This window comes from Ochotona princeps, chromosome 1, assembly GCF_030435755.1.
Source record: "Ochotona princeps isolate mOchPri1 chromosome 1, mOchPri1.hap1, whole genome shotgun sequence".
Taxonomy (NCBI): domain Eukaryota; kingdom Metazoa; phylum Chordata; class Mammalia; order Lagomorpha; family Ochotonidae; genus Ochotona; species Ochotona princeps.
Window position 1 is genome coordinate 79,576,752 of NC_080832.1, and position 23,860 is coordinate 79,600,611.

At 36.6% G+C, this 23,860-nt stretch overlaps 1 protein-coding gene across 1 annotated transcript in view; it reads right to left on the reverse strand.

Moving 5' to 3' along the window:
* The window catches only part of MEI4 (meiotic double-stranded break formation protein 4), a 163,846-nt gene that overhangs the window by 36,164 nt on the left and 103,822 nt on the right, over positions 1 to 23,860 (reverse strand). Inside the window, exon 4 of the mRNA XM_004580543.2 lies at positions 23,063 to 23,194. Within this exon, the coding sequence (XP_004580600.2) occupies positions 23,063 to 23,194 (132 nt within the window). The remainder of the gene's footprint in view (positions 1 to 23,062; positions 23,195 to 23,860) is intronic.

The following is a 23,860-nucleotide window of genomic DNA, read 5'->3' on the forward strand; positions in this document are numbered from 1 at the left end:
ATGGCTTAAATATTCTCTTATATGTTCAGTTGCTTGAAATATAGAAGAATTCTATATGAACAAAGCTGAAGTTTTCAGATTTGACTATTTACAGTCTTACTGCATGCATTTCAGAAATACTTTATAAAAATGTTTTGTCCATTTAAGCACAATTTGATGGAATTTGTATTCTTATTGATGGAGTCATAACTAATTGGCATATACTCCTTAAAAAGATCAAAATGTGCCTAATTTCAGAAAACAACACAGTTTACCTCTCTATTAGAATAGGTCAAACTCACTGTTCAGAGTTAGGATTATTTTTCTCAGTGCTAATAAAAATGCTTATTTTGTTGTTACACTTTGTCCTAACATTGAACATCAGTTTACTTTAGAGAACTGTGTGCATAAACTTGTTCCAGAATGTTAACCATTAATATGCAAATTCCCTTTTCTTAATGAATTGCTGAACTTTCATTTTATTTTGCACGGAAAATGTATATGTGAAAAATATAAATGCTTTGCAATAGAGGGAGCAGAATTTTTGCTTTCTGCTGCTAATTTAAGTTTAAAATCTATTTTCATTAAGAAGTTTCATTTAATTAGTAAACATTGGGTCTCTGAAGTATTTAATGTAATAAAGTATATAACACTATAGATCAGATTTCATTCTGCCATTTCAAATTTTAAACACATTATATATTTTAATAGGGTGAATATCATACCCAAACCTAAATATGAACTACAATCTAGGAGAAAAATAAATTTGTGAAGAAAAAATGAAATATAATTTAAATAAATACATTCCAATATCCAAGGAGATTTTTCTTTTTTAAAACTAACTTATTATACAAAAGCACAGATCTTACACACAACACAAAAATTTGAAACACACTGATATTTGTCCTACTTAACTCAGATTCCATATTTCATAAGATTTTTTTAAAAGCACGGATGCACTGGAAGAATCACATATTGTTAAAAATTATTTATGTAGTTTTTAATTCTTGATTTTTTTAAATTAACACATAACACTTGCACATTTTTATGTTAGAGTGTGGTATTTGAACATGTATATAGTTATCAAACCAGAAAAGTAGATCTTCCATTTACCTACACGTTTTGGGGGGACTACCAGGTCTTCTTTTCCAGTTACTTATGCAGTAAATAGCTTAATGTGAGAGACAGTCAAATCCTGTGCTCTGGAACACTAGAATGTAAATTCTGCATGACTTTGTTTCAGTACTTGCAATGCAACCTTGCACTATCTTCTCCTTTCCCTGTAATTCCAGACTCCCTAAACCACTATTCTAAGTTCAACTAGATTTTATTTGCAAATATCTCAGATGACAATTGACTTATCTTTTTGTGTATGACTTACTGCAGTTAACATAATAACCTCCAGTTTCATTCATTTTGATTGAATAATATTCTATAATATATGTATTTTACAGTTTCATATCCATTGATCTATGGATATGGTTACTCTGAATAGTGTACCAATAATAACAGTAACCAAGATTCTTAATGTTTTTAATTATTTTCCCCTTCCTCCCTTTTCATTTTGCTCACACCATTTCCCCTCATCAGGATAGTGTAGTCATTTAGTGACAGTTACAAGTTTCACAATCTGATATGCTGATAATTAAGCGTCTTGTGGTATGGTAGGTATAGGAAACACTAGAAAATCTAGTAACATACTGTCAATGTATATTGAACCGCTTTGTGGGGAGTTTTATTTGGGAGTAGAGGTGTACTGAAACACATCTTCACTTCTTGATGTGCTAATGTCCATTATACAGTTCATCTACAAGAATACATGCATATAATTGTTTATTCATTTATCTATTAATTTTGTACTTTACATGAAGGTCACTTGATATGAGAGAGAACATTATGGTATTTGTCATTTCTGGAATTGGCTTATTTTGCTGAGCATAGTGTTCCCCAGTTAGGATATTATTTCCAACGACAGAATTTCATTCTTTTTTATGGCTGAGTAGAATTCCATAAAGTGGATGTATCACAGTTTCTTTATCCATCCATCTATCAATGGGCATCCATGTTGCTTCAATGTGTTTGCTACCATGGATTGTGCTGCTATATTTACAGCAGTTGCAAGTCACACACTCATTGGCGGATTTTACTTCCTTTGGATATATTCCCATTAGCAGGATATTTTTTATCATAGGATACATTACTTTTACATTGAGCACTCTCCATACTGATTTCCACAGTGGCTGCACTAGTCTACACTTCCACCAACAATAGTTTAGGGTACGTTTTTCTAACGTCTTGACCAGCAGTTGTTGTTAATTAATTCTATATTTAGGCCATTCTCGCTGGAGTTAAATGGAACTTCACTGCGGTTTTTATTTGCATTTCCCTAAAAGCTATGGCAACTAAGTATTCTCTTCACATGTCTATTAGCCACTTGAATTTGTTCTTTTGAAAAATACCTGCTCATCTCCTTTTCTCATTTTTAAGAGGGTTGTTTGTTTTGTTGTTACTGAGTTTAAGAAGCTTTTGTAATCCTGGTTGTTAATCCCCTATCTTTTTCACTACATTTGATTTTATAGCACAGTTTCATAGGCTCCGGAATCCCCCCCTCCCTCATGCCCTCCCTCCATGGTGGATTTCTCCACCTAGTTGCAGTATTACAGTTCAAATCCAGTCCTCATTCTTTCATTGAAAGCATATACTTTGCATAGTGTCCAGCATCTTATTGTCCAGATAAGTTCAACAGTTTCTTGGGCAGACCATCTCTGGTCTGAAGGCAGAGCAGGCAGAATGTCATCCCAACCAATTAAAAGCCACAACATAACATCCACAACTGTTTACAACCTTATGGAGTTAAATGACATAGTATTGAGTGACCAATATGTTAGAAAATGCAAGTTCTTAACCACATCCTGTGATTACTTCATTGACATTTCAATTTTTGCTTATACACAACTGGCTGCTATACATCTTAAAATGGCTATAGGGTACTATTCAGCTGTCTCGTGTCTATTTTCATTTTTGTATTAGTAGTTTATACTGTTGAAGCATAATTTTTACTGAACTTGGTGGATTTTGGGATAGTCCATGTTGGCTTATAACTCTAACAAGGCATATATCAACAGTTGAGGTGCAGAACCGTTTTAGGACAGGGGTGCAGAGAAATCTTCAATACCCTAGTGAGGAGTAACTTTTGTTCGTGTCCTACCTAGTAAGGTATATGTGAATCCAGGCTAACCATTTCCTGTCTAGTACTAAGCTTTCCTTGTTGTTCTCTGTCTATCCAATCCAATTTTTTTTTGGAAGGGGGGCTTCTGAGCGACCCTGATGGTCACTGCAGGAGAGGGTAATCCCCTATCTTTTGCATAGTGTGCAAAGTGTTTTTTCCTATTCTATTGGTTGCCTTTGCACTTCACTGATCATTTTCTATCCTGTACAGAACCTTTTTAGTTTATTGAAGTCCTATTTGTTTATTTTGGCTTTGACTGCCTGTACTTTTGGTGTCTTTTCTAAGAAGTCTAAAAAGAATGCTTCCTATGTTTTCCTCTAACAGTTTGATAGTTTTTGAGTACAAATGCAGGTCCTTGATTCCTTTAGATCTGATTTTCCTTAAGATGAAAGTTGGGCATCTTGCAACTTGCTTCTACAAGCTGATATCCAATTGTCCAAATGACATCTGTTGAAGATAGTAAACTTTTTCTCTGAGTTATTTTTAGCTATCTTATTGAAGATTATTTTGCTGTACATGTGTGCTCTCACTTCTGGGATTTCTATCCTATTCCATTGATTCTCGTTGATTTTGTAGCAGTACCAGGTTGTTTGGATGATCACTATACTGTAGTATGTGTTGCAGTCTGTAATTGTGATTCCTCCAGCTCTATTTTTATTCATTAAGATAACATTAACTAGTCAAACTAAGAAGCTTTTGAAAACAAAAGGAGGCAATAGAGTGAAAAACAATTTACAATATAAGAGAAATATACAAGCCATTCATCAGAAAAAAAATTTGAACATGCAGAATATATGAGGAATTCAAAACATTCACCAAAAAGAAGCAATGGATCCAGTGTGATAGCCTGGTGGCTAAGTCTCGACTTGAATGAGCTGAGATCCCACATGGGTGCCAGTTCCTGTCCCAGCTGCACTGCTCCACTTCCCATCCAGCTTCCTGCTTGTGGCCTGGGAGAGCAGTCGAGGATGGCCCAAAGCCTTAGGTCCCTGCACCCATGTGGGAGACCCAGAAGAAGTTCCTGGCTCCTGGCTTCAGACTGACTCAGCTCCTGCCATTGCAGCCACCTGAGGATAAGCCGGTGGATGGAAGATCTCTTTGTCTCTCCGCTCTGTAAATCTGACTTTCCAATAAAAAATAACTTAAAAATGAAATTCAGAAACGGAAAAGATTAGAATAGATATTTCTCATAAAGAAATACAATTAGCTAACAAAAACACACACACAAAAAAACCACCTCATATTACTATTTAACAGGGGAACACACATCAAAACCACAGCAAGATATCGTATCTATGAAGTAGATTTTCTATGGGCAAAGAGACAAAATATAATCCATATATAGTGTTGTCAGAGAGGCAAATTAATATAGATACTAGTGGTAACAGGATGGGGTTTCTCATATGATTCATCAATTTACTTTTGCTTGTTGGAAGAAAAGGAAATCAGTATAACAAAGAAATACCTATTCTCCCTATGTTTATGTGTGTGTGTATAATTTTACTTATATATTTTGGTATCCTTATTCTGATATTTCATCTTTCCTTTTGATTGAACATTATGTCTTCAAAATATGTCAATACTGATATATGAAGTTCTATTGTGTTCTTTTCAGCTGCTACAGCATATTCATTTCTGATATAATAGATTGAGCAAATTTTAAAAGTATATTGTTATTTTCAGTTTTAAACTATTTAAACTATTAAAAGTGCTGAAATAAACATCCTGTACAGATATTGCCTGCATAATGGAATTACAACATAAAATAGGATATACATCATTAATTAATCAGCTGATGATTTCATTTAGCCACATAATCACTAGCATTGATAATGTGGTCAAGCTATTTATTATTGAAACTACTGTGTGAGCCCAGCAGATATTTAGCATAGCAGTTCAGATGTTCATGTCCCAAATTAAGATTTCTAGAATTAATTTATGACTCTGGTTCCTTATTCCAGTTTTCTGATAATGCTGACCCTGAGATGTAGTGGTAACAGCTCAAGTATCTAAATTTTTGACTTTGACATGGAAGTCCTCAATTATCCAAGATGGGCTACTACAGGCATTGGGGAGTGGATCAGAAGATTTGCTTCTCCTGAACCTTCAAATAAACTTTAAACTATCATGTCAGTATGATCACAATGAAGCATCATACTTTATGGTAATTTGCATTTCCCTGGTACAACTGAGGTTGAACATGATTATTGTTAAGTTGTCTTTTATATTTCCTCTCCTATTAAGCTATATTTCCTATCAGTAATCCCATGATTCTATTGAACTACTTAATCATTTTCCTATAGGTAGAAATTTTATTTTATATAAGAGATATCCCGAACCAGGTTCATTGAAAATGTCTCTTAGGAAAAATCTACTTATAAATTTCCAGGGGAACAATATAAGCATTATTTAATTCTATTGTCCTCAAATTTTGCAAAACTTGCACTGTATTACTACACTAAACTTTGATTCATTATAAATTCTCTATGCTTACAGAAACAATTTACAGCTATGTTTTAAAAAATAAAATATAACTTAATAAAGAATTCTTCCTCCCAGCTGGCTCTGTTCTATTAATAATATTTTAGCACTATTGCCTCAGAAATGTGATATAAAGTTACATGGAGGTAAAGCTGATGCAATGTAAAAGAATACATAATAAGAAACAAACAACAACAACAAAAGGCTGATTATCCTGCCTATTTCTTTTTTTTTAATATACTTTATTTTATTTTATTTTTTTATTCATTGACTACATTGTATTATATGATACAGTTTTGTTGGAACTGGGAATCACAACACTCCTCCCCCCATGTGGAATATTCCACCTTGTTGCATATCCACTGATCAAGTACAGTTGAGATTCCCTCTGTGCAAGCACAAACTAAACATAGAGTCCAACATCTTATAGTCCAGTCTAGTTCCTCAGCTTCCTGGGGAGACCCTGTCCGGTCCGAGGGCAGAACCATCAGATTATCAACCCAATCAATTAAAGGCTCCAACATACCCTCAGCAACAATTGACTTCGTTGTGTAACTAATAGTTATAATATTGAGTAACCAATATGTTAAAAAAAATTGCAATTTCTTAACTATCTTCTGTGATCAGCTGATTGTCAATTCAGTTTTAGTTTATACACAACATATAACATTCATAACATAACATGTTATACATAACATCATATCATCTTAAATTAAGGCAAACATGTGGTATCTGACCTTTTGGGATTGGCTTATTTCCCTTAGCATTATGGTTTCCAGTTTGGCCCATTTGGCCACAAAGAACTGCATTTTGTTTTTTTTAATAGCTGAGTAGTATTCCATGGAGTAGATGAACCATAGCTTTCTTATCCAATCCTCTGCTGATGGGCATTTCGGTTGCTTCCATGTTTTTGCAATTACTGATTGTGCTGCTATGAGCATAGGGGTGCATGTTGGTTTCTCCTAAAACAATTGTTCTGGATATATTCCTAGGAGTGCTATTGCTGGATCATACGGTATGTTGATTTTGAGTTGTTTGAATATTCTCCATACTGATTTCCATAGAGGCTGTACCAACCTGCAGCCTCACCAGCAATGGAGTAAGGTCCCTTTTCCCCACAACCTCGCCAACAAGTGTTGTTGGAGCTTTTATTCATGTGGGCCAGTCTTACTGGTGTTAGGTGGTACCTCATTGATGTTTTAATTTGGATTTCCCTTATTGCCAGGGAACTTGAGCATTTTTCATATGTTTATTTGCCATTTGGGTTTGTTCCTTTGTGAAGTGTTTGTCCATTTCTCGTGCCCATTTCTTGAGTGGCTTGTTTGTTTTGACATTTTGGTTGTTTTATAGTTCTTTGTATATTCTGGCGATTAGCCCTCTATCACCTATGTCGTGCATGAAGATCTTCTCCCATTCTGTGGGCTGCTTTTTTACTTTGTTGATTGTTTCCTTCACTGTACAGAAGCTTCTTAGTTTGATGAGGTCCCATTTGTTTATTCTGCTTTGGATTGCTAATGCTTTTGGTGTCCTTTTTAGGAAGTAGGGACCTACCCCTAGATCTTGTAGAGTATTTCCGACATTTTCTTCCAAAAGTTTGAAGATTTCTGGATGTAGGTTTAGATCTTTTATCCATTTAGATTTGATCTTAGTGTATGGTGAGAGATGTGGGTCTATCTTTTTGTTTAAGCAGGCTATCAACCAGTTGTCCCAACAGCATTTATTGAACAGACCTTCCCATTTGCCTGGATTGTCATTTGTCTTTTTGTCAAAGATTATTTGGCTGTATCTGTGTGGGTTCCCATCTGGTGTTTCTATTCTGCTCCATTGATCTTCTTCTCTATTTTTTTGCCAGTACCAGGCTGTTTTGATAACCACTGCCCTATATTATGTCCAGAGGTCTGGGACTATGATTCCCCCTGCTAACTTTCTGTTCTTGAGAATGGTTCTAACTATCCGTGGTTTTTTGTGTTTCCAGATGAACCTTTGGATCATTGTTTCCAATTCCATGAAGAATATTTTGGGCAATTTGATTGGGATTGCGTTGAATGTATATATTGCTTTTGGCAGTATAAACATTTTAATGATATTGATTTTACCTATCCAGGAGCATGGGATGTTATTCCATCTTTTGAGGTCTTGTTCAATTTCTTTTTTAAGCAGTTTGTAGTTTTCTTCAAATAGGTCTCCTACATTTTTGGTTAGGTTTATTCCCAGATATTTCATACTTTTCTCAGTTATTTTGAATGGTATCTCGCTGGTTAGGTCTTTTTCCATCTTTGGGCCATTTGCATACACTATTGCTGCTGATTTTTGTTCATTAATTTTGTATCCTGCCACTCTACCAAACTCTCGTATAAGATCTAGCAGTCTCTGTACTGAGTCTCTTGGGTCTTCTATGAGGAGAATCATGTCATCTGCATATAGTGAAAGCTTGACTTCTTCGATTCCTATTTGGATTCCTCTGATTTCTTTTTCTTGTCTTATGGCGTCAGCAAGTACCTCTAGGACTATGTTGAACAGTAGTGGAGAAAGTGGACATCCTTGTCTTGTTCCAGATTTCAGTGGGAAGGGTTCCAGTTTCTCTCCATTCAGTATGATGCTGGCATTGGGTTTTTCATATTTTGCTTTGATTATGTTGTGGATTTTTCCATCCATGCCTACCTTGGTTAGGGTTTTTAGCAGGAAGTGGTGTTGGATTTTGTCAAAAGCTTTTTCTGCGTCTATTGATACTATCATGTGGTTCTTGTTTTGCAATTTTTGGATGTGGTGTATCACATTTATGGATTTCCAGATGTTGAACCATCCCTGCATTCCAGGGATGAATCCTACTTGATCTGGATGAATGATCTGTCGGATGATTTTTTGAATTCTGTTGGCTAGGATTTTGTTGAGAATCTTAGCATCAATGTTCATCAAAGAGATAGGTCTGCAGTTTTCCTTCTCTGTTGGGTCTCTGTTGGGTGTTGGGATGAAGGTGATGTTGGCTTCATAGAATGAGTTTGGAAGAGTTGCCTCTTTTTCTATTGTATTGAAGAGTTTGTAGAGGATTGGGGTTAGCTCTGTTCGGAATGTTTTGTAGAATTCTGGAGTGAAGCCATCTGGGCTAGCCTTTTCTTTGTTGGGAGATCTTTAATCACTGATTCAATCTCTGCTTCCATTATGGGTTTGTTCAGGTCGTTTGTTGCCTCTGGGCTAAGTTTTGGCAGGTTGTATAAGTCTAAGAACTTTTCCATTTCTTGGTGGTCTTCTGATTTGTTGGAGTATAGTGCTTTGTAGCAATTTCTGATTATGTTCTTAATGGTTGCAGTGTCTGTTGTTATGTTGCCTTTCTCATCTTTGATGCTGTTAATTCTTGCTTTCTCTTGTTTTTTCTTTGTCAGTCGGGCCAGTGGGGTGTCTATTTTGTTTATCTTTTCAAAAAACCAGCTTTTTGATTCATTGATTTTGTGTATCATTTTTTTGTTTCTATCTGATTAATTTCCTCCCTTGTTTTGATGATTTCTTGTTTCCTGTTGTGTGGGGCTCTTCTGCTGCTGCATTTTCAATTCCTGGAGGTGTGTGTTTAGTTCCTGTATTTGACGCCTCTCTTGGGCCTTGACATGGGCTCCAATTGCGATGAGTTTACCCCGCAGCACTGCTTTGGCAGTGTCCCACAAATTTTGGAATGTTGTGTCAGAGTTTTCATTGGTTTCCATAATTTTTTTGATCTCATCTTTAATTTCTTCTCTGACCCATTGTTCATTTACTAGCATATTGTTCAGCCTCCAAGAGTTTCTGTATTTCCTGGGGCATTTTGAATTGCTGATTTCCAGTTTCATCCTGTGGTGGTCTGAGAGGGTACATGGTATGATTTCTATCTTTTTGAAGTTATTTTGGTTTGCTTTGTGTCCTATCATGTGGTTGATCCTGGAGAAGGTGCCATGTACTGCTGAAAAAAATGTATAATCTGTGGCCTTGGGGTAAAAAGTTCTATAAATGTCTACCAAGTCCAGTTGTTCTATTGTTTGTATGAGCTCTGTTGTTTCTTTGTTGAGTTTTTGTTTTGTTGATCTGTCTATAGTTGTTAGCGGGGTGTTAAGGTCACCCACAATTATTGTGTGCATATCAATGTCTCCTCTTAAATCTGTAAGTAATTGCTTCACGTAGCTAGGCGCGTTGGGATTTGGTGCATATATATTCACAATGGTGATTACTTCCTGATGTATCAGTCCCTTCACCAATATATAATGACCTTCCCTGTCCTTTTTGATGCTTGTAAGATTGAAGTCTATATCACCTGAAATTAGAATAGCTACCCCAGCCTTTTTTTCTCGTCCATTGGCATGAAATATCATTTTTCCATCCATTTACTTTCAGTTTCTTAGAGGCTTTTCTAGTTAGATGTGTCTCTTGTAGGCAACAGATTGTTGGGTCCTGTTTCATGATCCAGTCTGTTAATCTGTGTGTTTTGATTGTTGAGTTTAGACCATTTGTGTTTAGAGATAATATTGAGAGGGTGTAATTTTGGGTTTCCATGAGTGTGTGTAAGTGTGCAAGTGTGTATTTGCGACTGTTAGAATCTCTGCCTGGTTGACTATCCTCGTATGGATTTTAGTGGGGAGGTCTTCCTACTTGCCATCTTTGATTTTGGTTTTCATTTTTTCTCTCTGGATTTAGCACCTTCCTGAGAAGGTTGTCTAGAGCTGGTTTCATGCTGGTTTATTCTTCTAGTTTCTCTTTGCTGTTGAAACATTTAATTTTATTCTCAAATACAAATGAGAGTTTTGTCTGGTACATTATTCTCGGTTGGCAGTTTTTTTTTTAAAGATTTATTCATTTTATTATAGCCAGATATACACAGAGGAGGAGAGACAGAGAGGAAGATCTTCCATCCAATGATTCACTCCCCAAGTGAGCCGCAACAGGCCGATGAGCACCGATCCGAAGCCAGGAACCTGCAACCTCCTCCGGGTCTTCCACGTGGGTGCAGTGTCCCAAAGCTTTGGGCCATCCTCTCCTGCTTTCCCCAGCCACAAGCAGGGAGCTGGATGGGAAGTGGAGCTGCCGGGATTAGAACCAGTGCCCATATGGGATCCCAGGGCTTTCAAGGCGAGGACTTTAGCTGCTAGGCCACGCCGCCAGGACCGGTTGGCAGTTGTTTTGTTTCAGGATTTGAAAGGTTTTACCCCATTCTCTTCTTGCCTGGAGTGTTTCTTCTGAGAAATCTGCTGTGATTCTGATTTGCCTTCCTCTGAATGTAATCTTGTCCTTTTTTCTTACTTGTCTTAGAATTGTTTCCTTGTATTCGCTTGAAGGCAGTATGAGGACCACATGTCTGGGTGAGGATCGCTTTGGGTCGAATCTATTGGGGGTTCTCTGACCTTCCTGGATTTGTGCTGGATTTATATTTCCGGTATTCTGGAAGTTCTCCTGTATTATCTCATTGATCACCCGTTGCAAGCCTATCTCCTTTTCCACTCCCTCTGGAAGGCCTATTATTCTAATATTTGATTTTTTGAGGTTGTCTTTCATTTCTGGTATGGACCTATTGGCTTTCTCCAGATTTGTCTCCAACTGTTTGATGAACTGCTGCCTTTCATTCTGAATGTCTTCCAATTCTGATATTCTGTCCTCTGCTGTGTTCATTCTGTTGGTTAGGCTTTCAATTTTGTGTTCTAGATCGAGGATTCCCTTTTTGACTTGATTTATTTCTGCAATGACATGGTTGTCGAATACCTTGGACTCTTCCCAGCGCTTCTCACTGTCTCTGATGAATCTCATCACTAGTTTCTTAAATTCCTTCTCTGGTAATTCCTCTATGTCATCATCTTGCATCTCAGATATTGAGATTGGTTTTTGGTTGTTTTTGGGGGAAATGCTTGATCTTTCTTCTGAGTCATTACTTTTTCTGATACTTCTCCTCATTGTGTTGTTGTTTCTTGCCAGTTTGGGATTTTAGCCTCTGACTTGCTTTTCCGGAGCCGTTGCCCTCGGTGCTGTAGCTTATAGGAAGTGTGACGCAGCAACTGCTGTATGGAGTGTTGGCCTAAGTATACTTCTTCTGACTCTATTGGGGACAGCAGATGATTGTGAGGTGGGTGTTTATTGGCTTCGTTTGCGCCCAGGTTTATATCTTTGCCACTTGTCTCCGTTGTAGCTAGTTCGTTGGGTGTTGTCCTATGTGTACCAATGTGGATAGGGTGTAAATGATATAGTTTGTAACCTTGGGCTTCTTCTCTTTGCTCTGGGTAGATGTAGAGCTTGCTGTTCTACACCCAACTATATCATCATAGATGTATTCCCCTGTTGGGAAACATCCTGCTGTGGCCCTGCTTGCCTGTGTTTCCTCCCTGTTCAGGGGATCTGTTGGGTGGTGCCACTGACTCTGGGGCTCTAGCTAAGCACAGCAGGGGGTTCTGCCTGAGACTCCAGCTGCTTGTTGCTCAGAGTTTGTGGTCCACAGCCCCAAGCGGGGTCAGGAGGCTCTATGTCCCAGCCCTAGTGCCAGACCTTCCCCCTGCAGCTCCCACTCAAGGTCGTTGCCCCGCTGGGAGACATACTGCTCCACGCCTCTGTCCAGGTTAGTTGACTCTGCCGAGCTGTGTCTTGCCTCTTGGGCTGAGGGCCTCTGCGCCACCTCAGGCCACAGGTCCATAGAGCCGCGTCTTGCCTCTTGGGCTCGGGGCTTCTGCACCACCTCAGGCCACAGGTCTCCAGAGCCGCGTCCTGCTTCTTGGGCTTGGGGCGGGAGCCGCGTATAGCTGGGGCCCCTGCACCACCTCAAGCGATAGGTCCACAGAGTCGTGTCTTGCCTCTTGGGCTCGGGCCTCTGCACCACCTCAGGCCACAGATCCACAGAGCCGCGTCTTGCCTGTTGGGCTCACGGCTTCTGCGCTGCCTATTTCTTTTTAAGTGGATTTGGTATTTACTAGTAGAAGAAAACCTTAAATTTTGAATATTTTTAGCAGAAAGTTCTGGCTAAATAATTTGTTATACTATACTAAATGATCTGAGACTCCATGAGACATGGTCCCTTGAAATTTGTGTTATAAAGTGTAAAATTCTCTGAATTATAAAACAGATAGGTTAAAAAGCTTATAGATCCTTCTATGTAAGTAACTCTATGAAGATTCACCTGGGGAACTCATATATTGCTCTGTATCAGAAATACACTTCTCACAAGAAAAACAAAAATTTGGCAATGCACACATTTTTGCTTCATTTGTGCAGTTTGAATATCTTTGAAATTTGAGTATTTTTGTAATTAGCAGTAAATTTGGTGTTGAGTAGGATCTCTGATTCCATGGGATTCAACCTAACAGTCATATAAATACTTCCTCACAGGCTTAGCAGAAGTGTTGCCAGGTTTGAGTCAACAGAACTTGCTTGACCTGTATACTGTCCAGTGTCTGCTCAATGTTCAGATCTTGTTTCTCTCACTTTCAATGCTATTTTACCTTATCTCTCATACAAACTTGCTATTGATTTAAGTTTCTGAAAAAAAAGTTTTCTTTTCCACTTTCACGCTTACCCTTATTTCAACTCAGTTAACTTATACTCTACTTTCCTGGAAAGTGTTCCACTTTGTCCAGTGACTTAAAAAAAATGGATTTTAACTGTAAAAGGGGTACACCTGAATGAGATAGGATTATACTTTCCCTTATTTTGCTTTATTGAATTGACATAACATTGTGAATACTAATGGGGGACAGAGGGCATTATGATAGATGCATTCATTTTAATATTCAAATCAAGATAAGTATATCTGTTGCCTCTAACATGTTCTGGCACTAGTTGTTTACATTTCTGGACCTCATAAACAGTGTTACGAGCAACATGAGAGTGCCTAGTTATTTAACACATCTCGTTGTCTTTGGATATACCGAAATGGGTGAAATGCAGGATTGTATGATAACCTCTCTTTAATTTTGGTGGGGACTTAATTACAATTTTTAAAAGATTTATTTATTTTTGTTGGAAAGGCAGATTTACAAACAGAAGGAGATACAGACAGAAAGATGTTTCCTCTGCTGGTTCACTCTCCCAAGTGGCTGCAATGGCCATAGCTGAGTCTATTCAAAGCAAGTAGCTAGGAGCTTCTTCTGAGTCTCTCACTTGGGTGCAGGGTCCCACGGCTTTGGGCTGTACTCAAATGCTCTCCCAAGCCACAAGCTGAAAGTAGAGCAGCCAGGGCATGAACCAGTGCCCATATGAGATCCCAGCACTTGCAAAGCAAGGTTTAGCCATTAGGCCATCACACTGGTCCCCGCTCCCTACAATTCCGGCACCATGATCCTGAGTTGTAGTCAGAGCACACAGCTCACAGATTATGGTTTGCCTGCTATACATATGCATGTTCTGAAACTGTCACAGGCAGCCAGAAGTGATGCTGACTGTCCTCATCAAGAACTTGTAGTTTCGTCTGGCAACTGAAGCAAAATTAGAATCTGTGTCTGTGACCAAACCTCTGAGGACAGAAGAAAATGCAATCTTCCCAGAATTGGCTTCACTAGACCCGATCCAGGTCCCAAAGCAAATTTCTATGCTTATTTCCCTGTGGTTCCTGACAAACAACGCATTCTTACTCTATACTTTGGTGCCCAAGGTTGAGAGAGGTATGGTAGAAAGCGGCTCTTGGCCACCGAGCTAATGGAGGTCTGAGTCTAAGTATCTAGACACAACCTTGGGTGCAGGAGTCACAGGACTCTGCTAGGCACTGGATTTGATCATAGCAACCCTGGTACTATGGGGCTCCAGATTAACACCCGGGCTTATCACTGATTCATCCCCCAAGCAGGAAGCATCTCTATATTGCGTAAAGCCGTGCAGTAGAGATGATGCAGGAAACTCTTTTATTTTCTCTTCCCTGTTTTTTCAACATATGTTTTGCTTTTAGTTTAAAACTGGCACTATGATCTCTCATTTAGTTTCCTTAACTCTTGTGAAAGCAACCTGGTGCATGAATAGTTGTTAAAATTTATGCCCCTTTGGGGATATAATCACTGAGGGTTCCTGTCCCAGCACCATTTTGCTTCTTGTCCATTTTACTTTTACACAGACCAGTAGAAACTGAGTGAGTTTTCTTTTACGATTATATAAACAACAAATCTAACAGGTGAAACCATCAAAGAACCAGAGGAAAATGCAAAAAATACTGCAAGATATTGGCACTGTAAAGATTTCTCGGCTAAGGACTCAGAAGCAAAAGCAATAACAGCAAAGGTAGACAAGAAAATCCTGTGAAGTGAAGGAAGCACTTTAAAAAGTGGAGAGACAGCTGAATGAGTGAAAGAATAGCACAAGATACTCGCAAACTATAGATCTGATAAAGGACTAATACAAAGAATCTATCAGGAGCTCAAGAAACTGAATAACAAAACAATATATTCAGTTAAGAAATTTGCTAAAGGCTTCCTCTAGAACCCCATCAAACCAAAGAAACTGGCTTCGATTTCCCTGTTAGTGTCAGGTTCTAGTTTTCTCTGATCATATATGATAAATTATTCATTGCCAGGTTAATGCAAGCAGAAAAGTGAAAGTAATGTAAGGGGAAAATGGGTTAAGAATATGAACAAACATATTTCCAAGGATGAAATAAAAAAGGCCAACAAAACACATTAAAGGATCAATTGTGACTGTTGCTGAAGGACTTTACTATTGAAATAGTATGGGGAAAAAGCGGCAAGGAAACAAAATGAGGGGGGTGAAAGGGAAGTCCCTGAGCCTGTAGAACTGTAGCATGAAAAATAAAAATAAAAATAAAAAAATTCCGCAGGATCACTACCCATAAAAAATGCACATAAAATTTACAACAAGGTTTCACCTCCCCCCTGCCCAGGTCAATTACACCATTCAACATTCAAATAACAACAACAACAACAATAAATGCTGGTAAGGATATAGAACAAAAAGTTTCCTATTTCCCAAAATTGTTGAGAATGTAAACTAGTATAACCATTATGGAAAACAAAATAGAGACTCCTCAGAGATCTGGTAATAGATCTGTCGTAAAACCAACTCATTTCAGCCCTGGGGATTTATCCAAAGCAAATGAATTCAGCACATGAAAGTCTAATCTGTACCCCCATATTTACAGCAGGTCAACTCACAATTGCTAACTTGCTGAATTCAGATGTCCATCAGTTGATGAGTGGATAAAGAAATTGATTGGAATATACATATTAGAATATTACTCACCCATAAAAAAGAACAAAATCCTATTTTGACAATAAAAAGCATACAACTGGAACTGTTATGCTTAGTGAAATAAGTCAGTCCCAAGAAAGAAAAAAATTCCGTATTTTTCCTTAATTTTTTAACTAACATACAAATACAAATATATGTAAGAGCAAAATTGAGATTTTGAGATTTGATTTTTATTTGTAACTTTTTTTTGTACTCTGCAGAAACTGGTTTTTCTAATTATCATTTCTTGTTTGTTTTATTTAATGGAGTATTAATCTTGTGATTAATTGCAAACAAATGAAAAACAAGAAAAAAGGAAGTGTGAGAATGATAAAGGGAAAAGGGTGGTGTAGAAAGTAACATTATGCTATTAAAGCTGCCTTTATGAATAACCTGAGATATTTCCCTTTTTATTAATGGAAACTAAAAATGTATAATTTTATATTACCTTTATAAATTTAAAAACATATTTACCTTGGTTAAAATCTTAAAATATACTAATGAATATGCTTTAGTAGTAGAAATTTTTAGTAATTGTTGATCCTCGCAAAATAGCATGTCATCTAGAAATCCTAAGAAATTTCCTACAGTTACTAACAAAATTCTAATAAAAACAGAAAGCTCATTTAAACCATATCTATAGCTTTTTAACAATCTATCCAGCCCATATATGCTCACTAATATTAGCTTAAAGATTGATTTTTGTTACAGGTCAGCTGCTTAGATCCTAGCTGAAAAGAGAAAGGAAGTCATTTAAACCTGGAGTTTTCATTCAATTCTCCAACACAAGTCCTAGTGAAAAAATGGTTCAGATATTAAAATTAATATTTTGATTCTGTTTTTATTTCATTAACAAATAAAAAATTTAGGTCCTTAGGAAATCAAGGGTAGTTATATGCAATGCTAGAGGATCTGCTCTGTCAATCCTATTATCAAAATAAGTAGAATAACAAGCAGAATATGTCATAAGATGGTAAACATAATATAGCATGAGAAGAACATTCTGTAATTCTAAAATATGCTACAGTTTTAATTTAGGAAACTGATTAAGAAAAATGTCAAGATAGAAATCAATGTTGGTCAAGGTATTAAAAATTCTGTCTCCCAAATAGGCTAAGAAGAAACAAACTTTCCAAAAATCTAGTTCAAGGTAAAACACTAGAGTACACATAAAGAATGTTAAAACTGGCACAGACACTTTAATCCCTCTGTTAGACAGCAAGTGAAATACAAAGAAATATGGTGACTAATCAGTGACAAAAATGAATCATAATAATTTTATGGGCTCTGGGGTCATACTTCCTGGGTTCAAATGTTCTGTTTCCTATAGATATATCCAAAGTATTCAAATGCTATGGTTCAAATAGCACTGATTTAAAAATGGAAATATATGCATTACTAGTCTAGCTGGAAGAGTCAAATGGCATAATATAATGTAAAAAATGAAGAATTTAAAATACGTAGCTATCTTTTTAAAAATAATGTATATTAAAAGATTGAAGAGGTATGAATGTTTCTAATACTGTTTGTCACATAGGTTGCTCAATAATTTATAGATAAATTAATATTGAATTTCTCATATTTCCCCATTAATTTTTATTAAACAGAATATCTTCTCTGCTTGGCTTACAAAAAAGCATTAACATCAAATCAGATTAATATGCAGTACATATTAGATATCATGCTTTGAATTATTAACTTAATGCCTGCTTAGAAAGATTTGAGTCATTAATAACGAAATTTGTACTTGGGTTATTAGTAACTTATTGGCATTCATCATATAAAGACTAAACACTTGAAGTGAGACAAAAATGTTATAAAAGCAATGATAGAATTTGTATTTAGGCTAAGTTCAAAATAAAATAGATTTCATGAATATAATTTAAATCAGATAACAGTTTACACAGTAAATTTTATGTGGGAGATCGCCCCTGGATCTCTACCTGCTTGGCCTGTATGGGAAGTACAGAGATGTGGCACACTATCTCCCCACCCTGACAATGGTCTTGGCACATTGAGACCTCTAACTGGCCTGATGATTGGCCATACAGTGAGAGCAGTTGGCTGCACTCCACTTGCTTCTCTGTCCTTGGATGATCTGTACTGGGACTCCCTTGATAAGCAACTCGGAGAAGTCAGGTGTGGTCCACGTTACCTACCAGCCTATGTGCTGTATATGATGTACGGCCTACCTGCCTGCGACCTGTGGCATACCTGTCAGCCATGCATGTTGCACTTGACTTACTATGTGATTGGAGAGATCAGAGAGATAGACATGCTTTTTAACCAATTACAGTGTCTGGGTGGGATGACTATCTGGAGACACCATTCTGTTTTCCCTCTTTCTTAGCTTATGTAAGTTTGTGCTTGCTTTACACTAAATGAACATGCTCTATCAGACTGTCTCCAGTGGTTCTTTCTGTTGAGAAACACCATTGCCTCACCCCAGCAGTGGTTTTGGGGTCTGCTGGTCAGAAAATCCAGAAGAACTTTAAGCACATATTTTGATGAATTTTGACAATTTCATGCACTCACGTAATTAAAGATTAATCATTTCTTCTTTCCTTCCCCAAACTAATCACCGTTCTTTTACATTGTTAGTTTTGTGCACTTGAAGGCTTCATAGAAATGGAATCATACTATGTATGTTCTTTTGGTTGTAGTTTATTTTGTTAAACATTGACTTCTTAAAGATTCGTATCTGATGCTATAATACTAGCTCAGTATTTCTAGTGGATTAGTATTCTACTCTATATATTTCTGACTGCCTGTTTATTCATTTGCCTATCTTAGAAAAAGAAAGTTCTTTTATCTGGGTATTCTTAAAAGTGATGACATGAGTATTGATTTTTTTATCTTATCAGTATAACTGTTGAATTTGCTGGGATATATAAATAACAATTGGTTTTCTGAGAAACTGCCTATTTCACATTCCCATTAGCAATTTAACAGATTAGGTATTACCAGTACACTTGATTTCTGCTACTCAGTATTAATAATGGCCTTCCTGGTCATTCTCAAATCTTTTATGAAGAGCATGCTCAACCGTTTTGTGTGTTTCATATTGAGCATTTAATACCTTCTTTTCTGATTGAATTACCTTAAAACTTATCTCAAATCAATTAGCCACATTCATTATATGTGCAATTTATGCATATCTGCTTGACAACTTTTTGATAAATTGTCTAGGATTTTCTATGTTCCTGATCATTTTGACTCTAAACAAATACAGTTTTACTTCTTTCTTCCCAACAGTGCAATTCATGACAGAGACAGTCGTTCTGTTCTGACTCTTAGGGGAAACGTGTTGAGCTTTGTACTACTGAGTATATATCTACAGGGCCTTCTTTTCTTAAAAAAAAACTATTTTAAGAACAGAAAAATAGAGACAAAAACAAAACACACACACACACACACACACACATTTCTTTTGTCTGCTCATTTACTTCCTAAATGGCTATAACAGCTGAGACTGAGCCAGGCTGAATCCAGGAACCAGGTACTCATCTGGATCTCCCATGTGGGTGACAAGAACTCAGGTATTTGAGCCATCATCTGTTGCCTCCCAGATACAAGAGTTGGAAGCTTGATGTGAGTGGAGAAGCGGGGAATTAATTCAGCTCAGCAATATGGGATGTGGATCTCCCAAAATGTCCCAAGCACTGGATTAATCCAGTGTACCATAGCACCAGCTCCTTTTGTTCTTCTACTTTTTTTCAATTAAATGATTCATTTACTTATTTGAAGACCAGCCATCAAACACACATAAGAAGGGAGGGAGACACACAAAAGGAGATGTCTTCTGTTTGTTGTTTCACACAACAAATAGCCGCAAGAGTCTGGGCTGGGACAAGCTGAAGTCAGAAACTCCAGTCAAGTCTCCCACATGAGAATGTTGGCAGCTGCCCTCTCTTTATATATATATGTATATATGTATATATATAAAGAACATATTAGTTTTCTTGATCAGTCTGGTAATACAGTGAAAAAAAATCACTCGTCTTATGAATGTGAAAGTAGTATTGCACCCCTTGAGTAAATGCTATTTCATAATCAAATATATATTTTTATATTGTTGGGTTCCATCCCCAAATGTTTGATAAATTTTTTTTGTTTTATTATAATTTACCTGGTTGAATACTTACTTGGAGTAATATTGGTATCATAAAATAAGTGAGGCAACATTCTTTACTTCTGCACTTCTATATTTTCTAGATACTTTGTATGAGAGTGTTAGTTCTGATTTAAATGTATCAGCTAAGGCATTTGGACTTGGAATTTTCTTTATGCAATGGTTGTAATGGTAAATATAATTTACTTCACTATCATAGGGCAATTTACATCTTGTATTACCTTGTCATTTTTGATTACTGACTTTTTTCTTTAAGGACTGTGCAAGTTTTATCTAAATTACAGGGTTTGTTTGCCAAGATTTCTATCTAAAAAAGGCTTTAAGCTTGATGGCTATATATTATTTCTCCTTAATGATATACATTCCTTTCATTTCAATGTTGATATCTCAAATATTCACCTACTATTCTTGTTTTCTTTAAAATTTTAACATATTTATAAGAGCTGCCTTGATGCATGCCTGTTAATTTCATTATTCTGTCATTTCTGATTTTATATTTTCTCAAGGTTATATTATATAATCTTACTTTTTCTCCTAGTTAGTAATTTCTAAATGAACACCAGATATTAACGATACAATTTTTTGTTTTTCTGCATTATTCCTTCCAGCAGGCAGTTAATACAGTTGTGTATAAGCAAGATTCTTTCAAGATTGTTTGTAATTATATCTGTCTACAAACAGAGTACTGCAATAGTTAACCCCATTTCAATACATCAGCAGACAAATTATTTCTGTGAAAAGCAAGCATTCTTTTACTTGACTGTTTTTTTTTTAAAGATTTATTCATTTTATTACAGCCAGATATACACAGAGGAGGAGAGACAGAGAGGAAGATCTTCCGTCCAATGATTCACTCCCCAAGTGAGCTGCAACGGCCGGTGCTGTGCCGATCCGAAGCCGGGAACCTGGAACCTCCTCCAGGTCTCCCACGCGGGTGCAGGGTCCCAATGCCTTGGGCTGTCCTCTCCTGCTTTCCCAGGCCACAAGCAGGGAGCTGGATGGGCAGTGGAGCTACCGGGACTAGAACCGGCGCCCATATGGGATCCCGGGGCGTTCAAGGCGAGGACTTTAGCCGCTAGGCCACGCAGTCGGGCCCTACTTGACTGTTTTTAGCAATCCAATTGATCATGGTTTAAATGTGCTCCCCGAAGCTCCAGTGTCAGAAAGCAGGAAGGCTATCACCAGATGTGGCTCTTCAGTCTTAGATTTTCTGTTTCCAGAAGTGTGACCAAGTATTTACTTAGAGATAGTGGCGAAAGCTGCCTATTTTGGCTGTGCAGTTCTGGGTGTCACTCATGAAAGTACAGCCTGCAGTCTTTTCTCAACCCTCCCAATGATCCTGTGACTATTTGTGCTTTTTCTGCTTAAATTGGCTAACGTGCATTCTGTTATCTACTATTATGAACGATAATTGTTTCTTGACTTTCAACAATATTAAATCTTAAGATATTAAAAGAGCTGATTTGAATAATTAAAATAAAACACTTAACTATATGGCTGTGAAAAACTATTCTTATTGTAAAGCAATGGCATAACACCCAGGTTTGAACTATGTTGTGAATATATGTTCTTTCTGCAATATTATTCCTGCTGATCAATCATTCAAACATCCAGTTTCTTCATTTATAAGCTGGGTAAAAAATTATAGCTGTATCACACAACTATTATGAAAACTAAATGAAAAATATAAACAAATGCTTTCCTGTGTTTATTCTCCAAAAAAATAATATAATTTAGCCAAATTCACCTCCTAACTCACTTTCTGTTGTTAAAAGTCAATACTTTACATTGTTCCCTCAAAATACTTGGGACAACTCTTGTTAAATAGCACCTTAAACTTGACATTCTATTATCATTTGCCGATTTAATTCAAATCAGTTTTTTTAAGATACTTTTTTCCCATGAAGTCTTTTCTTTGATGTACAACCTACCAGAATTACTTCCTTATCTGGGGTCTCCCCCATGCAGCACCATAAATTTTCACCCTTTATTACTTCTCATAATATGGTAATTTATAACTCCTATCATCAGCTGCATGAGGTCATTCCAAGGTATATCTATCAAAGCTCTAACAGGAATATAGCACTTAGTAACACTTCAATACCAGATGATAGATGATAAATGAGGAGCCTAGACGTTCATACAAAATAAATATTATAAGAAAACTATGCATGGGTTCCATTTTTTTTTGCACCAAAATAAGTATATCTTTTAATTCCATTTCCTAAGGAACCATGTGAAGGAAAGCAGTGAATTCAATTAGACCGCAGTGATTCTAGAATAGACCATTAAATATACAGAATTTAAATTTAATTACTCAAGTAAAAGATTTGCAAAATCACAAACACACATTTTTTTTACCATTAAGCTTTTTTCTATTTACTAAGACATTTCTAACTGTCTCTGATTCCCTTTAAAGGTGTTTTCATTTATACATAGCAGTGATATGAATATCAAATGTAAACCAATTAAATCTATGTAACAAACCAACATTTGGTTGGAAGAGTCTCAGGATACTTTCGTACAGGTTTCAGCAAAGCTGCACTCATAATATTTGTACAGATGGAAGGGCTAAAAACAAAGCTGGTTTTCACCCTTGGCTGCATACTGGAATCCCATAGAAAATTTAGCAACATCAGTGTCTTAGTTATAAACCCAGGGATCTCACTTATGTGGACTGGAACATGGCATGACCACAGGATATTTGAGATAGTCAAATAAAGCTCATGAGTAATTTTAGAGCCTATTCTCCATTGAGTATCTTCTCTTGCTCGTTTTTACATACTTCTCTGCACTGGGCACTTACTGCCTTCCTAAGAGATTTAAGATCATTTATCTACACGCTCCTTTGCTGTTATCAATGACACATATAATACAAGGACGATAAGATGGTTTTATTTGGAAAACTCTTTCCTGAAAGTATCTTCAGAGTTTTCAGCAGTAGGCAATAATAATAATCATTTTCGTTAGAAATAAGGTAATAACTAAAATAGCACTCTGGTACGAAGGTGGGAGAAAGACAGGGAAAAGAATTATCCATTAATTACCCATAAATGACAATGTCAACTTATAGATACCTGATTGATGGCTGCAAGGTCATCAGCAAAGTGGTTCACTTCTGATAGAAGCAGAGAAATAATAGATTTTCTCAAAATGCTGCATCTTCCTAGAGTTACCAAATTCTGAGACAGACAATGTTGCATCTGAAACTAAAGATAAAATTGAGTAAGGATCAAGCCAAAATACATTTGATAGGACTGGTCTAAGACTTTACTACTGAGCTAAATGCCGCAAGGAATACGAAAAGTATCAACATTATACTGGGTGAATCTGAAGCAAAATTGTGGAATAGACAAATTATAATATTGGCATTATGATTTTGTATAGCATTTGAACTTCAAAATTTAAAAGAGAAGTATGAAGATGAATTTGAGGACATCTGTTAGTGCTCTCTAAATAAAACCACCACTGTGCAGATACAGTTGAGAAGGGCTCTCATGTTTGACACAAGTTAATGGAGAAGAGCTTTAGATTAATGAAAAAAATAAAATCTGACCCTGGGAATTTTCATGTAGAGAAAACAGCAGTAGTTATTATTAAATAAATTTAATGTGAGTAAGCTATAACAAACTATATTCTGCAGATATTAGGAGAGAAACCATTTGATTATGGTTCACATTAGCAAGTTTATAACTTAGCTGGCATTTTCTAATCATACCCTCTAAGATAACTTGGTGAAAGGGAGGTTCAAGAAAGGTCTGAAAATACAGAAATTATCATATACTTGGTCATTGCTTTGTATATGTTAATTATCATACTAGGGGAACACTGCTTCTGAGAGTAAATTAATAATGCCTAGTGAAACTAACATAGGT